We start from the raw sequence: 16265 nt of genomic DNA, 5'->3' as shown, positions 1-16265 counted from the left end.
ATTATTTCCTGCAAGCACAGTTGTTGCACATTAGTACCCACCCTTGTGCTAGCAGGCAGAGAACGTTGAATCTGACTAAACTTCAATAGGAAGGGGAAGAGGGTGTGAGGGAGAACTGACATTAAAAGAGCAAGAATGCAGTCAAAGAGAAGATGACCTTAAAATGGCCCTAAGGAGTCCTTGAGGTTGGGTGTTGCAAAGCTTGTATGTCATCTCCGCAGGTGAAGTCTTATCCAGCAGGCCGCTCCATCACTGAGCTGGAGGTGGTTCAGTTCCTGAACGGTTGTGAGAACCCTGCTGCAGCATCCAGGGGCTTCTTCTACCTCCGGCAGCCAGACTTTCTTGAGTAACGCATTTTGTTTTAAAATATTTCCATATGCCTGTAATGTAGTGTAGCTTAATGTTTTTTTTTAAATCAATTAACATGCCATAACCTATAATAGTTATTACACAAAAGCACCAATATTTTAATTCTGCTTTATAGCTCAGTCGGCAGAGCGTGAAACTCTTAATATCGGGGTCATGGGTTTGAGTCCCGTGTTGAGCAAAATAATTCCTGCATTGCAGAGGGGGTTGGACTAGATGACCCTCGTGGTACTTTCCAACTCAGGTTATTTGCTGATCCCAATTGAAAGGGCCCTTCGTATCGGTGCAACATTTTTCCAGATGCCACGCTGGGCTGAAATTTGGCATTCTGGAGGAGAATTGTGCATCTTGAAAATTCATGTGTTTCTTTTGAGTAAAGTAAGCCCGTCAGAACTCTAAGTCTTCTTTGTCAGCTGTGAACAAAATGCTTTGAATTGTTTGAGTATCTGGTGAAACTGTAGGATTGGGCTTCCCTTTCGTCTTCCTGTGAGTTGTGCTTAAGAGAAGCTTGATTTTATTCATTTATCCTGTCTCTCTAAGGACCTCAGGATTAGAGATGTGTAAACCTGTGGAGGGAGGGATCAGAAAAATCGGTGTGTGTGTAGTGGTTAAGAGCGGTAGACACGTAATCTGGTGAACCGGGTTCGCGTCCCCGCTCCTCCACATGCAGCTGCTGGGTGACCTTGGGCTACTCACACTTCTTTGAAGTCTCTCAGCCCCACTCACCTCACAGAGTGTTTATTGTGGGGGAGGAATAGAAAAGAGATTGTTAGCCGCTTTGAGACTCCTTCGGGTAGTGATAAAGTGGGATATCAAATTCTTTTTCTTCTTCTTCATAATTTTTTCAGGGCCCCTCAGGCCTTCTCTTCTCTACTCTGGGTACCAAGTTCAAAATCTTCATAACAGCCCTGTGAAGTAGGTTGGAGTGAGAGATAGCAACTGGCTCAAGAGCATTGTGGTTGAGTGGGGATTTGAATATCTTGTTTCCCTGATCTTACTCTGTCTCCACTACAACACACAAGCTTTACATCTGGCATACATTATGGACATTAAAAACACGTTTATGCATGTGTGCATACCATTTTTAGTGCTTCTGCTGGGAGGCAAGGAGCTGTCCATGGTCCTGAAGCTCCACTCCCTCCAGAGTACTGTGACAACACCTCTGCTCCAAACATAAACTCTGGTTATAGCTATGCTGTTTGTGCTAGCTTCAGGGGATTGCAACTCTTGTGAGAGCTGCTGAGAATTTAATTCATTGGCCTCCTTGTCTCTCTTGGGTATCTCGTCTTTCGCATGTGCTTGCAAAATCACATTTTTTCAGTATCCCTTGGTATGCAACCATGATAAATACAAGCAAAGCTACAAAATGGTTTGGAAAGATGTTAAATCTGATTTGTAACATGGCCTGAGATTCCTCTAGCTGTAGGCCCACAAGAAGAGAGTGAAAGACATCTGAAATAATCGGGGAGACAAATTGCTGATCACAAGCAACTCCCATCATAAAAGGGAGATTGAACTGGCACGTGTTTATTGCAAAGCAAACTGGTTTCCTGACCAGTTCCTTTGAAGGAAGGCATGGCTCAGGAGGGGCAATGGATTGCAGTCATCATCAACATCATCATTTTGTTTGTATGCCGCCTTTCCATAGTTGCAACTACGCTCAAGGCGGCTTACAACATGACAAGATTTACATGATTACAAAATTACATAATTACAAACATAGCAGAAGCCATAAACAATAAAACACATCAAAACGTACACAAACCAGATGGAAACAATTTCCACGTAAACCATAAGATGTAAAACTAAAGGTACAACAATAATATCAATAACAGCAATGAGCTCTCTCAACCCCCCATAAGTCCCCCCCCATAAACATAGTCGTACCTTGGAAGTTGAATGGAATCAGTTCCAGAAGTCGGTTTGACTTCCAAAGCGCAGCTTCTGATTGGCTGCAGGAAGCTCCTGCAGCCAATCAGAAGTTGCTGAAGTCCCATTGGACGTTCGGCTTCCAAAAGAAAGTTCAAAAGCTGGAACACGCACTTCCGATTTTCAATTATTTGGGAGCCAAAATGTACGATTTCTGGGGCATCCAAGACCCAAAGTACGACTGTATAATATGCATATGTGTATAACTCATATCCAAACTTCTTGGTTGTCCAACTTTCGGTTTTCAACCGAAACACCCAGGTTCTCTGGAAAACATGAATCTTGAAAGCAAATCTCACAGAATAGGGGTTTCGCCTTCGATTCAGAATTGTGGTTTGTCTTAATCTAGTGCCTCTTTGCTCCTCTGTCACTCTTGGCAGCTCCGTGCCAGAAACGTGGAGGGCGGATTTCGTGGCTGAGTCAGGGGAGGCCAAGCGCCGGCTGGCAGACCTGAAGGAGTGCATTGAGAACCATGGCAGCCTGGCCTCGTGTAGCAGGTGATGGGAAAGTGATATTGGTGCGGGTAGTGAGAGATCCCATGACCCTTCCGCAAACGTTTTAATCATTTGTGGGTTCTCTCTTCTTCTATATTAGATACGTTTGTCAGTGGGGCGGGGTAGCCCAGGGCAGGCCATACGTCAAGGGGCTCGAGGATTTCGGTGTCAAGGTACTGCAGGATGTATGGGAATGCCTCCAGCGCCAGTTTATAGAGGTAAGGACTGAGAAAAGCAAGATTGGGCAAGCGTGTTTGGTTTTTTTCCTGACGGACTTTTTGCGTAGAGGGAAGCTTGTTCCCAGCAGTTATGTCTACAAGCATCCTCTCAGTCAGTTTTATTACGGCAAAAGCCAGCAGCACAGAAAATCATAAATCCATAACAGAGAAAAATCGGCAACATCACCAGAGATTAGAACAATTACACAAAGGAACTTTACAAATGTGTTATTCAATAAAAGAGATTTACGCTTCTCAATAGCTAAAGTGCAGAATTTAGCCACATCATATGATACTAGACTTGAAGAATCCTCCAGAAGATATTTCCGTAAAATCTTGGGGGAGGATTCCAAATAGTGTTGTAACTTTGTTAAAAGGGGTAAAATAAATCGAGCATGTTCTTCACTATAGAATTCGCAAAATAAAAGGATGTGAGTAACGGATTCTACCTTGTTAGACATGCAGGGGCAGAGATGCGTATGCATTGGAACCTTCATAAATTTGCCATACAGCACTGCTGAAGGCATTGTCTCGAAACGGGCTCTAGAGAAAGCCCATCTATAGGCTTCATTAGTGATATTAGTTAAATAAGGGGCCGCTGCAAAATTAGGCCAAGATATTAAACATCAATACTTCTCCGGAAGTAAGGCAACTTCTTGTTGTAATTCGACATCGTGAAGTCTCTGAGTAATAGTAATTTTTGCCTTATTTAAAGTTCCGTTAAGAAGATACTCTGGGTTTAGGCCAATTTGTTTGATCTTATTACTGTATTTTTCGCTCCATAGGGCGCACCGGACCATAGGACGCACCTCGTTTTTAGGGGAGGAAACAAGAAAAAAAATTATTTTTCTGGTTTTCCTCTTCTAAAAGCCCTGTTTTTTTAGGATCAGCTAAAAGTTTTGCAGCTTTTTTGCAAAGGGAAAAGCCCTGTTTTTTTGAGGATCAGCTAAAAGTTTTGCAGCTTTTTTTGCAAAGGGAAAAAACCTGTTTTTTGAGGATCAGCTAAAATTTTTGCAGGTTTTTTTTTGCAAAGGGGGAAAAGCAAAGCTCCTTTTGCAAAGGGGGAAAAGCAAAGAGGAAAAACCCCATTTTTATGGGGTTCAACTCACATTTCTGCAGCTTCTGAAGGAAAGGGAGCCTTTTCTACAATTTCCAGACAATCTAATTAGCCAGTCACATGCCGCTGGGGAAACAAACAACCTCCCTCTGCAGCACATTCAACAATGGAGGGTGGGGCCGAAAGGGAGCCAGGACTCTTATCTCTCTCCTGGTCTCTTGCTGATCAGCTGCTGAGCAGGGTCCTTTCAACACCCCTTTTTCTCTTTGTAAAATAAAAAGCATGATCCTCTTTTGGCCCCTGGAAAATTCAGCTCCAGGGACCACCATTTACTCCATAAGACGCACAGATATTTCCCCTTACTTTTTAGGAGGAAAAAAGTGAGTCTTATGGAGCGAAAAATACGGTAGTTATTTGCATAAGCCGGGGGGGGGGGGGGGTAGGGGACTGTGGCCAGGAAGTGAGGTAACAATCCCTTTGGGTTGTAATGGATTTTCAACCAGAGGGATATTGCTTGTTCCCATACCTTTAATTCCACTCTGGGGAGTCCTTCCTCTTGCATCCTCTGTAACGGTGAGTTTATGGAGTTGGAAGAGTTCCCCAATATCCCGCTTCCCAACACCACCAACAACATGCCCCTGCAGCAAGAAATACGTTTTGATCTCAGGGTCATGAGTGACAGTCCACGTTAGGCGAAAGTTTCTAGCATTGCAGGGGGTGGACTGAATGAGTAAAGAGAGAAATGTAATGGAGGCTTTCCAGAGGCACAGTGAAGAACATCAACCACTCTTGCAAATTTTTATTTCATTTTTAAAACACTGCAGTTTAAAGCCACGTGTGTTTGTTTTTAAACCAATCACCCTTGGGTGCCTTTCTCATCATCCCCATCCCTGTTTACCCCCCAGGGAGATGGCTGCACTCTGGCCAATAACGAACCAGAAAAGGAGGATGAAAACGACCTGCAAGACTCTTTCCAGGAGCTGCAGCAGAGGAGGTTTTGTGCCCGGGCAAAACTCATCCATGCTGTGGCTGCCCAGCTGCGTGGAGGGAAGCTCTGTATTGTGAGCGGAGAGCCTGGCCAAGGGAAAACTGTCTTCCTGGTAAGTAAAGGAAGCGAGATTTGGAGGTGGGAACGAGTCAGTAGATACTAATAGTGAACTCGATTCTCAAAGTGTGTAGGTAGCCAGAACACCATCCATGCACCAAGGAGATACATTCGCAGGGTTGGGGAAATGCCTTGGTTTGTGGTAGTACAAAAAAGAGAGTCTTTAAGAACAATAAACCAAAAAATGCTGAAGGGGAGGACCTCAAAATGAACTAACAAGAACCGAGCGTGTTCATTGAATGCTGGGTTGGGGTTGGGGATGGAGTGGAGACTGGGTTGATAGAGGAACTGGAACGGAACGGCCTAGCAAAGGCAGGCAGGCAGACTGGCTGGCTAGAAACTGCTGGTGTGGTTAGCTACCTTTTAAATTAAATAAAATTAAATTTTTGTTTACTGACATTGTCCCTGGGAATGACTATCTGCAGGATCATTCCACTATTCCATGCTATCTGCAGGATCATTCCACTGGGATGCTTGTAGTGGGGAACGTTAATTGCTGCTTGGTTTTACACTGAGGAACGTTAATTGCTGCTTGGTTTTACAGCTCCGCCACTCTTTTCAAGCAGTAGTAAAGCTTTCATCAAAAGAGGGTCAGTGTTTAAGAGGGTTGGACTAGGACCTCACAGACAAGAGATCAAATCTTGCACTTGTCCCTGAAAGTTCACTGGGTTGACTTTGGGTCAGCCACCCCCCTCTCTCCCTCTTCTCTTTTGGCCTAACCTCTACCTCACAGGGTTGTTGTGAGGATAAAGTAGGGAGGAGAAAACCCACGTTTATCACCTTGAAGGAAAGGTGAGATATAAGTGAATTAATAAACCTGAGAGCTGAGGGAATAGTGACTTCCTCAACAGACGGAAAGCACATATATCTGTCATGACTAAGGCATTTGAGGGCAGAAACTACTAGAAAATACTAGAAGTTTATAGAAGATTCTGGAATGTACTGGAAGGCTCTGGAAGGTTCATATTGTTTTGACTAACTCAGGGTCACGTGGAGCCAGGAGAGATAAATTCCTGGGCTCAGCGAGCTGCTTTATCTCTTTGCTCTCTTACTCTGCTTGTGCATTGTATGGAACGAAGTTTTTGCCTCAGTAAAGTTTTTCTTTCACTGTGGATCTTTGACTCTGTGTGGTTCCTTTTCATTTACTGCAAGACACTGCTGTTTGTCAATATTAGCAGGGAATAAAAGCTAGGAGAATGAGTTATGGGGTTGACACTGGCCAGGCCTGATTTGCCTCGGCTCGGACCTGTTGCTGAATCCTCCTCTTCTGCTGTCTTCCTTTTACCTCAGGCGGCCCTTTCCCAGGTGCTCAGAGCGAAGGCCCCGCAGCAGAAAGAAGACCCTGCTCCCAGTTACCACGTCGTGACTCACTTCACCCAAGCCCGGCCCGATCAGGCCGAAGCCCAGGTAGTGTTGGGCCACCTGTGTGCCCAGCTGAGGAAATTGCTGGAGCATCCTCCAGCCCCACCCAAAAGCTACAGGTTAGCATGGCGGCCATTTTGAGGAGCCTGGTTTGTCAGGGGTGACGTTGCTTCACCTGCAGGCTTCTGCGTAAGAGAATAAGAGGGCTGCTCTTGTTTCCTTACAGGGGGCTGGTTGGCCAGTTTGACTCTCTCCTCCATTCTGTGGCCCTGTCTTTGAAGCGACGCCAGTCTCTGGTGGTTTTGGTGGATGGCGCTGACCTTACCTACACGGCCGGTGGGCAGCTGGTTTCTGATTGGCTGCCCGAGGAGCTGCCCCAGGTGAGCTTTATATCTACCCTCACCTGTGTGTGAATATAGCACGCATCCTTTCCCACCAGCCACATACAGATGATAGCCCAAAGTTCCCTGCTCTTTGCATGAACCTTCTCTCTTTTCTCTGACTCTCCCTGCAGCGAGTCAGCCTTGTCCTCAGCGTCTCTGAGGAATCTGTACTCCTTGGGTCTCTCAGGCGGCGGAAGGACGCCTTCTCCATTCCCCTTGGACCTCTGGACCCCCCTGACCGAGTTGCCATGGTCCGCAAAGACCTGGCCTTGTATGGCAAAAAGTTGGAGGAGTCTGCTTTCAACAACCAAGTAAATGGAAAAATAAAATGTTGTGTTTGGGGGTTGGAGGTCAGGGGTCAGGTTGAATTCTTTGATAGTGTGGTCTGGAAAGCTATAAGTAAGCTGTGTAAATTCTGGGACCTGGACTATTATGCACAAGTGTGGGATTTCAATATCACTTGTAGATTTCCATGTCCAGTGCTGTTCAGCCTTTCCTTTTGATTAAGTTACTAGTCCTCATGGAACTGAAAACATGTGAGCAATTCCTGGTGTGGTTTTGGAAAGAAATGCATGTGTTGGGGTTAAAGAGAAGGAAGGATGTTGTTCTAATGAAAGTCTAGTGCTTGATGCTTTCCCCTAATGTAACATGGGTAAAGCACATGCAGAATTTCGCTCCTTGCATCGTGTTGAGTCTTGAGCACCACCTATATCCCAATGCAGGTTCTAGATCAGCTGTGAAGTGGTTGGTCTTTGCTTGTTGCACTGCCTGTGTTTTTTTCCCTGATTATTAATGAGAAAGAAGCAGGGAAGAAAAGGAGTGGTTTTCCTGGGCTATTCAGAGCCAGAGGATGACCCAATAGTGGCTAGAGAACTACCGAGTCCTGGATTCAAATCCCGACCCTGCCATGTAACTCTCTGGGTGATGTTGGGGCCAGCCACTGTCTCTCCTTGGCCTAACCTACCTTGCAAGCATGGATGCGAGGATAAAAGGGGCCACCTTGAGCTCCATGGAAGGACAATTGGGGTAAAATGTACTAAAATGTCGTGTCCGTGCCTTGTGCCTCTCCCCTTTCCCCCTCCAATGATAAATTATCCAGTGGTTAGAATGGAAATGGGGAGCCTTTTTTAAAAATATATTTTTTATTGAATTTATATTAATATACCCAAACAAACAACCAAGAAAAAGAAATACTTTGAACAATATCGAATACATATAATCATCTTATCCAACCATTCCCCAAAACACTTACACCTTGAAATAAATTTGCTTTTATCATTATATGTTATTTAAATCATACTTTCTTCTAATGACTCTAAACCTTAACTAACTGTCATATCTAAAGAAACGAGAACAAAAAAAACAAAAGGAAAAAAGAAAGAAATCCCCCCAAAAATAAAACAAAAAACAAAAACCCATCCCCGATCACCCCCCAAAAAGCAAAAACAAACAAACAAACAAACCTAAAAATAAAAATAAAAATACACTGACTTCCTGACAAATCCCTTTGCTTCGACATAAATTAATTTGAATGATTACAACCCAGTATTATCTCATATACATAATTTCCAGTACATTCTTAAATAATTTTTGCTCCACATTTTTTGTTACAACTCATTACAATTCCCTTTATCCCTCAAATGCTGGCATGGTTACCAAGCTTTTATTATATTTTAAGACATATCTTTTATAGACCTCCCATTTTCCAACACATTTCTGCTTTGAGTTTCCTCTTAAGTTATTTGTTAATAGAGCCAACTCAGCTAATTCTTGTAATTTGATTTGCCAGTCGATGATTTTTGGTACTTCTTGATCTTTCAAGATCAAGATCAAGAATGGGGAGCCTTTTTTTAGATTCAAGGGGTGCATCACCTTCTGGGCAATCTCTCCTGGGGCCCCACATGCCAGTGGTGGGCGGGGAAAGTGGGCGGAGCAACAGATGTGAACTTTACATGTTCTGTAGTTGGCTGCTTTGTTCACACAATCGCATGTTCCTTTCTGCAGGCAAACAAAGGGCATTATTGGAGTTCAAGCACACATTTTAGCTAGGCAAAAACACCCAAAGGGGCTGGTGAAGGCCTCAGGGGATAAATAGAAAGGCTTGGGAAGCTGCTTTGGGGGGGGGAGGGGCTGGGGCCTGAGGTCACCCAGACTCTTGATTCCGCCTGTTTCCATACAGATGCGGCTGGTGCTCCTGAAGCGAGGCTCCCGGCAACCTTTGTACCTGTCCCTGCTGACTCAGGACCTGCGGCTCTTTGCCCTGTATGAGAAGGTGAGGCAGCCGTTGAGACGGATCGTGGGTTGGGGAGGAGGAGCGATGAGGCATCGCATGGCTCCAGACCTCAAGGGTCTTTCTGCACAGTTGGATCATCTGTTTCTTCTCCTCCCACCCCCCCACCCCCTTAATCCACAAGCTCTCGGAGAGGATCCAGAAACTGCCTGTGTCACTCCCTTTGCTGCTGCAGCACCTGCTGGGCTGCCTGGAGCAAGATCACGGGTTGGAGATGGTTTCTGTTGCCCTCGTGTGTCTCTGGGCCAGCAGAGACGGTAAGTCCCACGTGAGGGGGAAATTCCAACGGTGACATTGCGCACAGACCAGAGGCTATTGGGCCTGTGAGGGCCACACCAAATATCCTTCCCGTGGTGCCGTTTGTGATTATTTGTGTTTGTGATGGTCTCAGGGCGATTGTCTGCTTTTGGTAATTCTTCCACCTGTAAATATTTCAGGGAAGACACACTGCTTTGTTTCCAGTCTTTGCATGCGCCGTAGCTTCCCGCTGAAATCCTTCCAACTTTTCAAATACCACAGATGTGACGGGGGAGAGGGTGGGTTCTTGTGCTTCTGTTGCACTATTGACACAAGAGTACCCCTCCAGACTTCAGCAATGCAACCACCATCACCATCATTTGTCCGGGTTGTCCCAGCCATTCTGGACAGCTTCCAACACATAAAAATAATGATAAAACATCTAACATTAAAAACTTCCTGATACAGAGCTGCCTTCTAAAAGTTGCATAGTTTTTTAATCTCCTCAACATCTGCTGGGAGGGTGTTCCAGAGGGAGGGTGCCACTACCCAGAAGGCCCTCTGCCTGGTTCCTTGTAACTTCACTTCTCGCAGTGAGGGAACCACCAGAAGGCCCTCGGAGATGGACCTCAGTGTCCAGGCCTGGGAAGCAATGTAGAATGACAAACAAAAGCAGGATGATGTTTGGACGGTCTGGCGTCAATCACCGCTAATGCACTATTATCAGCAAAATCCACCCGCAACACCCACACCCAAACCAGTCCGCAGGGTCCTACTGTGATGTATCTGAGGCAGAGATGGGCCAGTGTTTCTGATTATATTTATCCAATGGCCTGCCTTCCAGTTAAATGATTCTCAGAATAGTTTACAGGCTACATAGTCCTCTGGCTGATGCATAGGGCCAGGTCATGTCTCTCTTCAGCTCTACAACCCCAGGGCAGGCAGCTTCCAGTTGGATCTGAGTGTTCGTTCTGTCAGGGAGGGGAGAAGCTGTGTCTTTCACCGATAGATAAGGGGCAGGCTGATCTTCCCTCTTATCCCCACTAACTAAAAAATGTGGGGTTTTTTTTGAGACTCAGATACAATGTCATAGAATTGTAGAGTTGGGAAGGGACCCCGAGGGTCACCTAGTCCAACCCCCAGCAATGCAGGAATACGCATCTGTCTCATACGGGGATCGAACTTGCAACCTTGGCATTACCAGCACCATGCTTTAACCAACTGAGCTATTCAGGTTCCAGTGGTATTTGGGCAGGCCAGTTGTTTGGGGACGCTGTGAATCATAGGCCTGGAGGGCGAAGATTCCCCCACCCCTGGGCTTACTCTTACAAAGATAACTGTGGTCATGACCCTCTGCAGGTCTAATGGAGCGAGATCTCTACAACATCCTTGCTGACGTGAAGGACCTGAATGGGGTTGACTTCACCATGGAACACGCCATCTGTGTCGAAAGACAAGCCAGGAGCCATCCCATGGCCCCCTTCTTTGACTTCCTGCGGAGCCTGAGGGGGTGAGTAGTGATGTTAAATTCTCGAGAATAATCTTTTGGAGAATATTCTCGATTAATGAGAATATTACAGAATTTTCATTTAAAATAGGAGAATATTCATTTTAATGTACAGTGGTGCCCCGCTAGACGAATGCCTCGCAAGATGAAAAACTCGCTAGACGAAGGCATTCGTCTAGCGGAAGGCTGCCCCACAAGATGAATTTGTCTAGTGAAAGCACTAGAGTTTTTTGTCTAGCGAAAGCGCGGCTGTCATTGCCACTTCGCTAGACGAAAAACCCGCTAGACGAAAATTTTCGCAGAACGAATTATTTTCATCTAGCGGGGCACCACTGTATTGAAAATGATATAATTAGTTAATATACATGTTTTAATATACATGTTTATTCATGGGTAAACCTGTTCAGATGGCAACCAAAAACTGTACAGATACTTTTATTCAGTGGGGCAATGCAGTGAATTCACATTGTTTGATTATTATTTTTTTGCACCAAACTTGAAATTGAAAATTCAACATGAATGACTCACGTTAATCACTAAGCCTGCCACTAACCATATATTTACCATCAACTTTGAATTCTAATTATGTTGCGTATGTATGAAATGTTGATTTTAAAGTAAAAGGAGTATAAAAAAAACCTCTGGTCCGCTATATGAGTACTTTCTTTAATAAGCATATCTACATGGTAATGTTATTATTTCCAGAAAATGAGACACAAATATTCAGTAATGACAAGTTACATAACATTGGAAATGCAAATTACTATCTGCTTAGACAAGTAAGGCAACACACAACATATTTAAATTATAACTGATAAATTGTCACAAAAAAGGAAATTTAAGTAACAAGCCTCAAATGTTTAAATTTATATTGACTCCTCAAACATCTTAAGAGGAAAAGTCACCGTCTTCGTCTCCACTGGTAACAGAGCTTTCAGTTCCACACCGATCATCTGCAAGATCATGGAACGAAGTTGATGGTTGTGTAAAATTCAATGAGCTTGTTAGGAGTTTTAAGTTATGAGCTACATATGTAAGCTTTCCTGCTCTGTCTCCAGTAAGCCTGTTCCTTTTTGCTGAATGAATAAGTCCATAAGTACTGAAGCTACGTTCTGTTGCAGCTGTCGTTGGTGGCATATTTAAAATGTCCACAGCCACTCTGCTAAGCTTTGAACCAAAGCATGTGGATTGGAAAACTGGTTCTTACGTTGGAATTTACAGTTTGTGGAGAATATTCTCCACAGAATTTTCCGGCAGAGAATATTTTGGAGAATAGACCTTCATCTACTTCTGCATCCTGTTCCGACAGCGGCCAGCTTGGATGCCTTGAGGATGCCCACACAAAGCTGGCCATGAGGGCAATTGTCCCCCTCCATTTTGTTGACCAGCGGCTGGTATTCAGGTGGCAACTGCCTCTGAACATGGAGAGTCCACAGGCTCCCTTTGGAGTTCAGGGCAAACCTGTGTGGAACAGCTGGGTCCTCTGTTTGCCCTCTCCCCAGGTATTTCCACCCAAGGCAGTTGCCTCACCTGGCCAAGTGGTAGGGCCGGGCAGGGCCCTGCTGCTCTGAATCTGAAATGGATGCTTCTTTGAGGGGTGGGGTATTATTTATTTATTTATTTATTTATTTATTTATTTATTTATTTATTTATTTATTTCTGTCTGTCATTGGGGAGTTGAGACTTGGGCTCCCATCCTTGGTTCTGGGTAGAGAATACTATCCAAGCACATTTAGGTAGTTTTTGAGAGCAAAAAAATATGGCTCTGTTTTGGGGGAGCACTGGGTTTATCACTCTCTGCTGTCACCCCACAGCTTGCTTGGGGCATGTGGCTCCCCCTCAGGGCCCTCAGGCTCTCGGTTGCATCTCTCCAGCGCCCCCTTGAGGATGGCAGTAGAACGGCGCTATCTGAAGAATTCAGGCTTGGACTACACAGCTCATATGCTCTTGGCAGGTAACCCTTCTCACCTTTTAGGCACTATGGAATTCTTGGTCTTTGGCTGCTTTTTTATTTCTTTATTAATTAGCGGATTGAAATGTGCCACCTTTCAGCAGACCTTGGTAGTACTCCAACCAATCTCTAGATGGCAGCCGGCTCAAGAGGTCAGCAAGGGGTGTTGCAGTTCTGCAAAGTGGCCTGTAGTGGGTGCTAACAGAGCAGTTGTCTTGGATCTCTTTTGTTCTTACAGCTCATTGGTGGAAACTGGTAGGCTCGGACGATTCCTGGAACCAGAACTGTGAGGCAGAGGCCTTGATGGCCCTTCCCTATCATTTAGTAAGTGACGACTCTGCTAGCCATTGACGACTGGGGAGCTAGGAGGCCATGTTGAATAATATTGAGACTGGAGAAGCCAGGATAAGTTGCATTTTCAGCTGAATTTAGGGAAGCCGCTTGAAGCATCCGTTGTGTTGAGCTATTTCATTGATGCTTTTGTTTGATTTGCTCATTGCAAACAGCTCAAAGTCTGTAAATTTTGATAGTAAACCTGATTTGCAATGGGAGTCGAATAATTTTGATTGCAACTGTAGATCTCAAGATTACCGAGATGAAAATGGGGGGGGGGAGAGACTTGAGAATAGAGCTATTGTATGGAGGCGTGGATCTGAACTGTATCCTTCAGCAAAATGAACCCCCTCCCGTTTATTTATCAAAATTATTTGTATGCCACCCTCTTGCAAAACCTTTAAAAGCAATAATCCTCAGCCTACCTATTCCAGTCACCCAGTCTTTTTAAATTCGGTTATTCTTAACTTAGTACCTAGAACTGTCAAGTAGGTTTGTGAGCTCTGCAGATGCCTTCTTAAACCACAACCCTCTCCTCCATTAGGCCCAAAGTGGACACTTGGAAGTGCTGGGTTCTTTGCTGACGGACCTGAGCATTGTGAGCGCCCACGTCCAGCTGGGTCTCCTCCACTGCCTCTCTGAGGCCTACGCACTCTATGGTGAGCCACGGGTGCCCCCTTGTGGCTGGAATGGGGGTAGCAGTTCATAAGGTGCCGTTGTCCCCCCTGTTGGATTAGAGGTTTGGAGACTAAGCTGCTCTCTTCCTGACCGAGATGAGAAATTTGCAGGCTGGGTATTGGCAAAGCTGCTCCTGGGCTGGGCCAGATATGCAAGGCAGCACTGCAGAAACGCAAAGGGTCGTTTCAGGTCAGATGGACAACAGAGGCGGACTGGATGAATTCACATCTCAGTATGGACATCTAGTCCGTCTCCGTTGACAAAGGATTCTTTGGCCTTTTCAGAGACTGCGTCTGACTTGGAGGTTGATGAGACTGTGAGGACCTTCCGAGCCTTCCTGCAAAGAAACATGGGGCTGCTTTCCCAGAATCCTCTGCTGCTTCTGCAGCAGGCAGCCAACGAACCGCAAGACTCGTCGCTGTGTGTTCAGGCTATGAATGAGCTCATTGACAACGGGAGGCCTATCCTGAAATGGGCTAACAAGCCCCAGGAAGCTCAGAAGACAAATAGGTAATTCTGGAAAGTATTCGCTGTACTTCATCTTTTCCTTTTTGTGTAAGGCTCACGGATCTTGTTTTGGTTCTCTCCCCCCCCCCCCAAATGCCCAACAGCCTTGTCCTGAGCCTGCCTGGCACTCCTTCCTGTGTCTCCATTGCCCCTTCTGGAAAGCTGGCTGCTGTGGGCACCGCGGAGGGAACCCTGCACCTCCTGGATGTAGAGACTGGGCAGGTAAAAACCTGGTTTGATGTTGACACACCAAGTAGCTGCCAGGCCTAAATTGCCGCTTTGCAGAGAACATAGAAACCACTGGTCCATCTTGTCTGCACTTGATGGGCTGCAGTTATTCAGGGCTTCAGACAGTGGCATTCCCAGCCGGGGAATGTTGGGACCTTCTGCATTTTCTACCTGTGAGCCCAGGAGCTTGTTTGACTGGTGTGTGTATGTGATGGTTTACAAAGAGACTGTTCTGAAGTTCTGACGTGCCCCACATCCCCTCCCCAAATACCTAGGAACTGAAGTCCTTGCTGAGTGCTTGTGATGGGATCTCAGCCTGTGAGTTCCTGTCGGAGGAAACAGTCTGCCTCGGGGCCTTCAACGGACGCTTGGAGCTGTGGAGCCTGAGGGAAGGGTGCAGGTAGGCCTCTCCAAAACGGTGGTCTGAGCCAGTTCCATAGCCCAGGTGGTGACGGCTGCTCGTTGTTTACCTGTGAGGCAAAATGAGCAGCGGTGGTCTGAAAGGAGGTTGGATGGAGGGAAATGTCTCCCATGAATCTGTAGTGCTGGAACGGCAGGCAGGGCACCCAGATTTAGATGTTCCTGACAAGGATCTGGCAGTCCACGTATACCAATTAATGGCAGACCCAGGAACAACGTACTTTGCAAGTTTCTTCCCTGATGATGTGTGTCTTTCTCTCCGTTACCAACATCCTGGTGGCATTTAAAAACATTCCTGTTCACGCAAGGATTTGATATTAATAATAATAATAATAATATAATTTTATTATTTATACCCCGCCTATCAGGCTGGGTTTCCCCAGCCACTCTGGGCTGCTCCCAAAATAATATTAAGACATCAAACATTAAAAACTTCCCTAAACAGGGCTGCCTTCAGATGTCTTCTAAAAGTCAGATAGTTATTTATTTCCTTGACATCTGATTGGAGGGCGTTCCACAGGGTGGGCGCCACTACCGAGAAGGCCCTCTGCCCAGTTCCCTGTAACCTCCCAATGAGGGAACCACCAGAAGCTTGGAGCTGGATCTCAGTGTCTGGGCTGAACGATGGGGGTGGAGACGCTCCTTCAGGTATACTGAGCTGAGGCTCTTTAATATGTTTTTATTTATTCATTCATTAGAGTGGGATAGAAATTTTGAGGAGAGCATTCCTGGGTCAGGCCCAAGTCCAGCATCCTGTTCTCCACATTGACCAAATAGATGCATGGCTCTGCAAGCAATACCTGAGGATAATCGAATCCAAAATGGCCGCTGTAGCTAATTTGCCAGTTCTAAATTTTTCCAGTATCTTCCGTCCTGCTTCTGGCTTAATGTTGCTTGACTAGCTCAGCTGGGTGCCACCTTTAAGTGACATGCTCCTCTTTCCGTTTTGCTCGCGGGGTGTTTAGGCTCATGGGCACAGATGCCCACAAGACCCAGATCACGGATTGCTGCACCAATGCTGACCGCAAGCTGCTCGCTACGGTCTCCCTGGATGGCCACCTCAAGGTAATTTGCTCTCTTCCAAACTTTTCTTTCCAACTTGTTTCTGTCCCAGCTTTGAGGGGGGTGGCGGCCATTTTGACAAAGGCCACATGCTAGAGGACTATTACACTACTTTAAACAGTTTGAAAAGTTGAAGGT

General features: G+C 45.6%; 1 protein-coding gene across 1 annotated transcript in view; it reads left to right on the top strand.

Annotated features, from left to right (window-relative positions):
- TEP1 (telomerase associated protein 1) overlaps positions 1-16265 on the top strand; it is a 57750-nt gene that overhangs the window by 26000 nt on the left and 15485 nt on the right. Inside the window, exons 21-37 of the mRNA XM_033168898.1 lie at positions 222-346; positions 2676-2792; positions 2890-3007; positions 4970-5164; positions 6460-6650; positions 6758-6911; positions 7046-7225; positions 9094-9186; positions 9329-9461; positions 10801-10951; positions 12763-12902; positions 13138-13223; positions 13777-13891; positions 14195-14420; positions 14522-14639; positions 14921-15045; positions 16031-16130. Of these exons, the coding sequence (XP_033024789.1) occupies positions 222-346; positions 2676-2792; positions 2890-3007; positions 4970-5164; positions 6460-6650; positions 6758-6911; positions 7046-7225; positions 9094-9186; positions 9329-9461; positions 10801-10951; positions 12763-12902; positions 13138-13223; positions 13777-13891; positions 14195-14420; positions 14522-14639; positions 14921-15045; positions 16031-16130 (2367 nt within the window). The remainder of the gene's footprint in view (positions 1-221; positions 347-2675; positions 2793-2889; positions 3008-4969; positions 5165-6459; positions 6651-6757; positions 6912-7045; positions 7226-9093; positions 9187-9328; positions 9462-10800; positions 10952-12762; positions 12903-13137; positions 13224-13776; positions 13892-14194; positions 14421-14521; positions 14640-14920; positions 15046-16030; positions 16131-16265) is intronic.

Source organism: Lacerta agilis, chromosome 14 (assembly GCF_009819535.1).
Source record: "Lacerta agilis isolate rLacAgi1 chromosome 14, rLacAgi1.pri, whole genome shotgun sequence".
Taxonomy (NCBI): Eukaryota; Metazoa; Chordata; class Lepidosauria; order Squamata; family Lacertidae; genus Lacerta; species Lacerta agilis.
This window is presented reverse-complemented; position numbering and strand designations above follow the sequence as displayed.